Source organism: Emys orbicularis, chromosome 13 (genome assembly GCF_028017835.1).
Source record: "Emys orbicularis isolate rEmyOrb1 chromosome 13, rEmyOrb1.hap1, whole genome shotgun sequence".
Lineage (NCBI taxonomy): Eukaryota > Metazoa > Chordata > Testudines > Emydidae > Emys > Emys orbicularis.
In genome coordinates, this window is record NC_088695.1 from 12,253,810 (window position 1) to 12,262,771 (window position 8,962).

General features: G+C 53.7%; 1 protein-coding gene across 1 annotated transcript; it reads left to right on the top strand.

Annotated features, from left to right (window-relative positions):
* Window positions 1-606: 606 nt before the first annotated feature.
* On the top strand, window positions 607-1,362 carry LOC135887426 (olfactory receptor 14C36-like). The gene has a single exon (XM_065415192.1). The coding sequence runs from the start codon at window positions 607-609 to the stop codon at window positions 1,360-1,362; it is 756 nt and encodes a 251-aa protein (XP_065271264.1).
* The last annotated feature ends 7,600 nt before the right edge of the window (window positions 1,363-8,962 follow it).

An 8,962-nucleotide genomic window follows, 5' to 3' on the forward strand; every position in this document is an offset into this window, starting at 1 on the left:
GTTAATTAGCCAAACTCTTTTAGGCTACATCGACTCAGCAAGCTAGGGCTGTGATTCACCAGCTTGCATACATGTACTCATGTGCTAGCTTCGTACGAATAAATAGCAGTGTACCTGCATTAGCCATGCTGAATTCAAACCCACCTGAACCCTGGGGCTAAGTATTCAGCACAGTTTCCCCTTCTGCCATGGCTATACTAAGTTTCAGACTTGTGCTAGCCATCCTCGAGCTATTGCAAGTAGTGTATGTGATCTGGGAATCACTCCCCTGGCTCGTAGTGTAGATGTAGCCTTACTCTTCTTTCCTAAACTAGCTCTCCATTGTTGCAATAGGATGACCATCATTCCTAAGATTGTTGGGTTTGGGTTGTAACTTGTTTCATATTTACACTGCATTTTATCAAGCCTCATCTTGGACCAGCTCCTCAGATGGAGGAAACGGACGCCATCCATTAACTGTAAGGGAACTGTGGCAATTTTCAGTGGTGTGACAATGCTCCTCACTAGTGCTGTGATTGTCAGTGGTGAGGAGATGGAAGGACTCTAGCCTGACCACTGCCCTTGCCCTTCCTTCCACAGACAGTCCATGATGTACTGAGAAAGAAAATGTCCAACTGCACCACTGTGACCGATTTCCTTCTCCTGGGATTCTCTGAGGTTCGGGAGCTGCAGATTTTACACTCTGTGGTGTTTCTAGGGATTTACCTGGCAGCCCTGGTGGGAAATCTCCTTGTTACCATCCTTGCAGTGGTCGACCACCACCTTCACACCCCCATGTACTTCTTCCTGATGAATTTGTCCATACAAGACCTCGGATCCATCTCCGTCACTGTCCCCAAGTCCATGGACAACTCCCTATTGAACACCAGGTCGATTTCTTATTCTGGGTGCGTTGCCCAAGTCTTTCTTTTCATTTTCTTCGCTGTGGTTGACTTTGCTTTTCTCACCATCATGGCGTACGACCGATACATCACCATCTGCCAACCACTGCACTATGAGACTATAATGAACAGGGGAGCTTGTGTCCAAATGGCAGCCAGTGCTTGGATCAGTGGAATTCCCGTTTCTACTATGCAGACTGGGAACATATTTGCATTACCTTTTTGTGGTGGTAACAAGGTGGATCAGTTCTTCTGTAAAATCTCCCAGCTGCTCAAGATCACCTGCAATGACTCATACCTCAGTGAAGTTGTTATTACTTCTTTCTTCTTCTTCTTAGGCTTAAGCTGCTTTGCTTTTATAATTGTGTCATATGTTCAGATCTTCAAAGCAGTGCTGAGAATCCCTTCTGAGCAGGGCCGGCATAAAGCCTTCTCCACCGGCTTTCCTCACCTCATTGTTGTCTCATTGTTTGTTTTGTGATGGGGCAAGGCCAGATGGCTACAGTAAAGTAGTGAGGAACAGGTATGTTAGCCCCAGGCTAAACAAATCCCTGGTACCATGGTAACCAAATGGCAGTTGCTCCAGGCTAATCAAGACACCTGGGGCCAATTAAGATCCTTCTAGAAGGCAGGAGAGACAGCTAGATTGATTGGGACACCTGAAGCCAATCAAGGACTGGCTGGAACTAGTTAAAAGCCTCCCAGTTCGTCAGTGTGGTGTGGGTGTCAGGAGCTATAGGAGGGAGCTGTGCTGTTGGAGGAACGAAGTAGTACGAATCCATATCAGGTGCAAGGAAGGAGGCCCTGAGGTAATTGTGAAGAAGATATTGAGTGGGGGCTGCTGTGGGGAAGTAGCCCAGGGAATTGTACACGCCCTGTTTCCAAAAAGTCAGCTTTCATAGCTGCTAAGTTTAGGGTCCCTGGGCTGGAGCCCGGAGTAGAGGGCGGGCCCGGGCTCTTCCCTCCCCTCCCCTCCCTGATTCATCACTGATACTGGGAGACAACAGAGACTGTGTGAGAGAGGGTAGTTTCTCCTCACCTCCCTTGCTGGCTTATGATGAAAATGGCTCCGTAGACTGTGACCCTTGCCTCTAGAGAGAGAAGGGCTATGTGGAGGGTCACAGTGAGCCTCTGAGGCTAGCAAAAATCCGTCCGGAAACGCTGGACCCATGGAGTCAAGGACAGAACTTTGTCACAACTGGTGTCGGGGTGGGATCATCATTCACAGCGTGGCGGAAGAAAGAGGTTAAAAAAAAAGTGCACTGGGGTTTTGGATTTGTTTTTGTTTTTGTTTTTGTTTGGTTTGCTTTGTATCACAATGGAGGAGGTGGTAGGAGCTCTGGTACAAGCCACTGCAGCCCAGCAGGAGGCCACCCGGGTTCAGGCAATGGCGCAACAGGAGTCTATGCGGCTACAGCAAGAAACCAATCAATTATTAATGGACCAGGCAACCCAAGATCGTGCCCTCTTGTGAGAGGTTGTGGACAAGCTAAAGATCCTTACCACCCAGGCCCGGGGGTCAGATGGGACGCGAATCCTGAGGGCCACTGGTTGTCTGCCAAAGATCACGTCAGAAGATGACGTAGAGGCATATCTCCTCTCATTCGAAAGGACTGCTCAGCGTGAGACGTGGCCCCAGAAGCAGTGGGCCAGCATTCTCGCCCCTTTTTTGTGCGGAGAGGCCCAGAAGGCCTACTTTGACTTGCCTGCCATGGACGCCACTGACTATACCCGACAGAAGGCAGAGATCCTAGCACGATCAGGGGTGACGGCAGCAGTATGGGCCCAGAGGTTCATGGAGTGGAAGTACCAGGAGAACAAACCCCCGAGGTCCCAGCTATTCGACCTCATACATCTCGTGCGGAAGTGGTTACAGCCCGAGGTGTGCAGCCCAGAGCAGATTTTGGAAACCCTGGTCATGGACCATTACATGCGAGGACTGCCACCAGATCTCCGCAAATGGGTAGGCGAAAACGATCCATCCACTTATGATGAGATGATCACGCTGGTAGAAAGAAACATGACAGCCAGGGAATTGACGCGACTACCCAAGGAAGGCCCCTTTCGAAGCAAGCACCCGACCCCAACCCTGGAAGGTGGGACTGCCAAACCCCTGGGGAGTCCTAGGTGGAGGAAGGGGGTGGGGCTGAAAACCAGCGGGAAACTCAGAAGGAAGGGATTGGCCTGAGTGGGGGGAACCCTGGGACTAAACCCCCTAACCTCCGTGATAGGGGAGTGATTAGAAACAATTATAGATGTTATGCATGTGGGGAGTGGGGACACATAGCAGCACAGTGTCCCAGCACTGAGGAGCCTAAGCAATGCAATTTGGGGGATTGGGAGATCCCGTGCTCCCTTATCCACCTTGCAGGCGTCGCATTAGCCCCACATAACTACACCAGGCCGGTGAAGATAAATGGAGCAGAGACTACAGCGCTTGTGGACTTGGGGAGTGCTATCACCCTTATATCGGGTAAGCTGGTAAAAAGTAGCCAGCTGCTACAAGCCAAATGTGTAGCAGTGATGTGTGTGCATGGGGCCGTGAGCCATTACCCCACCATCCCAGTGGAGATAGAGGTTCAGGGGAACCCCATTGAGGTGACAGTGGGCGTGGTTTCTAAACTCCCGTATCCTGTAGTCATTGGGAGGGACTATCCAGGGTTTGATAATTTACTCCCCCCGGAGAGACTGGAGAGAAGTGGGGACCCTGATGGCAGCGACTCATCACTGGGGGAATGTCAACCCCCAATGTTCGCTGAGATTTCTCAGGATCTATTCTCAGCCCCCCAAAAGGCCCGGAAGACAAAAAAAGAGAGGAAGGCTGCGAAGGCCTTGGGAACCCGGATCCTGACCCAGGGCCAGAAGACCGCCCTAGTAGGCAGAGGGACACGAGCAGCCATCAGAGAAACTACCACCATGGAAGGTGAGCCAGAGGCTGGCCGCAGCCATGACAGCGGTGAGCCGTTGGAGGAAGCAGAAGCTGGCCCCTGGGAGCTCAGACAGGTTAGTCCCGGGAGAGAGACTTTCGGGCGGGACCAGGCAGAGGACCCTAGATATGATAACGTCAGGAAAGAGGTGGCTGAGATAGATGGGATACCAATGGAGGGGAAGGTCCGGAGTCCAGGACCTTACTTTATAGTGAAGAAAGATCTCCTGTACCGCGTGGTGCAAATGCAGGAGCAGGAGATGCATCAACTTCTGGTGCCACGAAAACATCAAAAAGCCATTTTGAGCCTCACCCACAGTCACCTCTTTGGAGGACACCTAGGGGTAGAGAAAACCCAGGCACGGATCCTGCGGAGGTTCTTCTGGCCAGGAGTACATGAAGATGTCCGGCGATACTGCACCTCTTGTCCAGAGTGTCAGCTACATAGCCCTCACCCGCACTTGCGGGCCCCTTTGATACCTCTTCCAATAATAGAGGTACCATTTGAATGCATAGACATGGATCTGATTGGGCCCCTAGAGAAGACAGCTAGGGGCCACCAACATGTGCTTGTTGTACTAGACTATGCAACCCGATACCCAGAAGCCGTCCCCCTACGCAGCACGGCTTCCAAGACAATAGCTAAGGAGCTAGTACAGATCTTTTCCCGGGTTGGGCTACCCAAGGAGATACTGACTGATCAAGGGACACCTTTTGTGTCCAAGTTGATGAAAGATCTCTGTTCATTGCTCCATGTACAAGCCCTACGGACCTCTGTATACCACCCACAAACAGTCAGTCTTGTGGAAAGGTTCAATAGGACCCTCAAGGCTATGATCAGGAAAGTGGTGAGCCGGGATGGGAAAGATTGGGATACCCTATTGCCTTACCTCATGTTCGCAATCCGGGAAGTCCCACAAGCCTCCACAGGTTTCTCTCCGTTCGAACTACTATACAGGCGCCACCCCCGGGGCATATTGGATATAGCCAGAGAAGCCTGGGAAGAGGAGCCAAATCCCGGAAGGAACATAGTCGAGCATGTACTGCAGATGAGGGATCAGATAGCCCGAGTTACACCCATTGTACGGGAACACTTGGAGAAAGCACAGGAAACCCAACGAACCCATTATAATCACCAAGCAAAGTTTCGAAGGTTCCAACCAGGGGATCGAGTGATGGTCCTGGTGCCCACAGCAGAAAGTAAGCTGTTGGCCCAGTGGCAGGGAGCCTACAAAGTGATCGAAGCCGTGGGAGAGGTGAACTATAAAGTGCGGCAGCCAGGCCGCAGGAAACCGGAGCAAATTTACCACATCAATCTTCTAAAACCTTGGCATGATCGAGAGGCATGCTTAGTCACCCAGGAGACCCTTCCCCAGGAGGATAACTTACATGAGCAAGTGAGGATATCACCCGACTTGACGCCGATCCAAAAGATCGAGGCAGCCGACATGATTAATCACAACCGAGATGTGTTCTCTACAAAACTGGGGCAGACGACTGAGACCTATCACCATATCCGCACGATCCCTGGAGCCAAGGTAACATTGAGACCCTACCAAATCCCAGCAGCTAAAAGAGAAGAAATCAAGGCTGAAGTAAAGAAAATGTTAGAATTAGGGGTTATTGAAGAATCTTACAGTCAGTGGTGCAGTCCAATTGTTCTAGTGCCTAAACCTGACTGTACCATGAGATTCTGTAATGACTTTCGCCGACTGAATGAAGTATCCCAATTCGATGCATATCCCATACCACGCATCAACGAACTGGTTGACTGACTGGGTAGTGCCCGATTCTTGACTACAGTGGATCTGACTAAAGGGTATTGGCAGATTCCCCTGACCAAAGAAGCTAAAGAAAAGACAGCGTTCTCCACCCCGGACGGGCTATTCCAGTACACCGTCCTCCCTTTTGGGCTACATGGGGCCCCGGCCACATTCCAGTGCCTCATGGATAAGCTGCTGCGCCCCCATACTAGTTATGCAGCCGCATACCTAGATGATGTCGTCATCCATACGCCAGACTGGGGAACCCACTTGGAGAAAGTTGAGGCAGTACTGTGCACCTTAAGGCGGGCTGTCCTCACTGCTAATCCCGCTAAATGCTCCATAGGGCTAGCAGAGGCTAGGTACCTGGGATATATTGTAGGGAGGGGCATAGTGAAGCCCCAAATGAATAAGCTAGAGGCGATTGAAAACTGGCCCCGGCCGACCCAAAAGAAGCAGGTCCATGCATTCCTAGGTGTGGTAGGCTACTACCGACGTTTTATTCCCCATTTCGCCACTAGGGCAAGTCCCCTAACAGACCTGGTGAAGGCCCGAGGTCCAGACATGGTGAAGTGGACCGATGCAGCAGAGGGGGCATTCATAGACTTTCGGACGGCCCTCTGTAATGACCCTGTACTCATAGCCCTGGACTTTAACAAGGAATTTATCTTACAAAGAGATGCTTCTGAGGTGGGGTTGGGGGCAGTTCTGTCGCAAATGGTGGGAGAAGAGGAACACCCGATCCTCTACCTAAGCAGAAAGCTTCTCCCAAGAGAACAGAAATATGCAGTAGTTGAGAGAGAATGCCTTGCTGTCAAATGGGCCATGGAGACACTGCACTATTACCTCTTAGGCCAGCGATTTACTCTTGTTGTAGGGACGCATAGCTCCCGAATCGTCAGCTCACAGGTGCGGCACACTGTGTCTGTGGCTACGAGGCAGGAGTGGCCTTCACCCCAGCGTCTGTGATTAGGAAACTTACTGGCTGACTTGATCATCACCCTTGCAGCTGGCTTTCACGTGCACAAGATATGGGTTTGTTATCTTATGTTGTTGTACACTGTATGCTTCTTCTATGCGCAATAATTTAACCAGTTAGAAGTGTTGTAAGCAGGGAAGTAGAAAGAATAAAAACCTCAGGGAAAAGTCCCTGGGTTTTTTTTTTTGGCTTTCTGGCTACCACAGACCAAGCGTTCTGTTTCCTTTCTTCTCTCATCGCCACAGCTGGTGACCCCGACGTGATAACCCCCTGCTCACTGGCTGGATACGCCGAGTGCACCCCCGCGGCCGTTTGCCGCCCCTGATTCGTGAGTATGGGGGGGGGGACTTTCCCGTGCCCAGAAGGAGCACGCAAGAGAGTTACAAAAGATTATACGGCAGCGATCATGTGTCGTTGTCTCGGTCGCTCATATTGAGGACCTTCTAAGGGAGATAGATCGCCAGTGCCCCTGGTATCCGGACTGCGGGTCGTTACGGCTTCTTGATTGGATACGGATTGGGACCACCTTGTATAGTGAACCCCGTGCCCCGGTCCAGCACCTGCTGCTCTGGCAGCGTTGCAAGGAGGCGCTGGAGGGGGTCGGCCCCCACGGTCCCAGGCCGGTTTCCCTCTTGCCCCCAGGTGATGGGCCACCCCCCTCCTACCCGCAGCTGACCCTTCCTGCACCGCCGCCCGCGGCGGCGCCCCCCTGCCCACCGGTCAGGCGGGAGGGCGCTGTCGCCGCGGCGGTGCGGCGAGCGCGCGAGGCCGGTCTCTTGACCAACGAGGAATCCAGCTGTGGGTTCGAGGTGTTCCCCGTCTCTTGGCGGGATAGTCGTAACGGGGGGCAGATCGTGGACTGGGAGGCTCTCCCCTACTCGTTTCTGCGCGAGCTCCGCAAGGCGGTTCGTGAGACCGGGGTGCGGTCCACTTTCACCCTGGGGATCTTGGAAGGTGTGTCAAATGGTTATTTCTTGCTCCCCCAAGATTGGAAAGACATGTGTCGCATGGTGCTGTCTCCCGCGCAATACGTTGTGTGGGATAGCGAGTACCAGCGAGAGGCGCTTGCGGCAGCAGCACAAGGTGGGGGGGCTTATTTCACTGAGCAGTTATATGGCGCAGGGCAGTTTTCGGGCATCCCCGAGCAGGCGGTGGGCACGCCCCGGGCAGCTTATCCCATCATTGGCCAGTGTGTCCGTCGGGCGTTTCGCAGGGTCCCCGCTGCGGGCGAGTCCTCTAAGTCCTTTGCGGTTACTCGGCAAGGTGCCGCCGAACCGTTCCACCAGTTTGTTGACCGCCTCCACGAGGCAGTCCAGAGGCAGATTGATAACCCGCAGGCCCAGACTGAACTAATGATAAAATTGGCTTACGAAAATGCCAGTGCAGATTGCCGCCGAGCCATGCAGGCAGTAGTTGGGCGCCCGGGGTATACCCTGGCAGAATTGCTGCAGGCGTGTGCTGATGTGGGCACTCAGACCCATCAAATGGCCCTGCTGGCGGCTGCCCTCCACAGGGGGCAGAAGCCTCAGGGGAACTGCTTTAACTGCCAAAAGCCCGGGCATTTTCGGCGGGAGTGCCGGGCCCCTGGGGGGGGGTGTGTGCAAAAACAAGCCCCGAACAGACCAGAGGCCCCGCTCGCTGCGTGCAAAATACAAAAAGGGCTACCATTGGGCCGCGCAGTGTCGCTCAGCCGGGGGTGACAACCGGGTCTTGGCTGCCAGCCAAGATAACCCCCCGGGAAACTAGTAGTCGGGCCTGCGACCAGCCCGAGGCCCAAGGCCGCGCCCCTCTCCGTGCACGACGTCCCCGCCGCCACAAGGGGCAGTGCGGGGATTGACCTTGTTAATCAGGAAGATAAGGATATAATTCTCCCCGGGGATGTCCTCCTCATGCCGTCCCAGATCCAGGGCCCGCTGCCGGAGGGCATGGTGGGCCTTGTCCTACCCCGCTCGTCCGCCAGCAAGCAGGGCTTGTTTGTGGTGCCTGGGGTGGTGGATTCGGACTATGGTGGAATTATTTATGTTCAGCTGTGGAGTCATCTCCCGAAACAGCTGTTTCAGGGAGATGCCTGGGCGCAACTCATACTTGTGCCCTACTCCCTTCCGGCAGGAGGAAGAAACGTTTCCCGAACCGGGGGCTTCGGGTCCACCGGCCAGCGCACTGTTCACCCGCAAATGGCAGCGGTTGTTAAAGATATTGGATCACCCCAACCTAAACGCATTTATTGCCTCAACGATCAGCCGTTCGAGGGTGTTATCGACTCTGGGGCAGACGTCACCGTCATCGCCGCCGCGCAGTGGCCCGCCCATTGGCCCACGGAGCAGGCTCCAGCTGTCTGGGGTGTGGGCGGGGCGCAGGACTCGCAACGGAGTGCCCGATGGTTGGAGGTTAGGGCGCCCCAGGGCACCCGCCG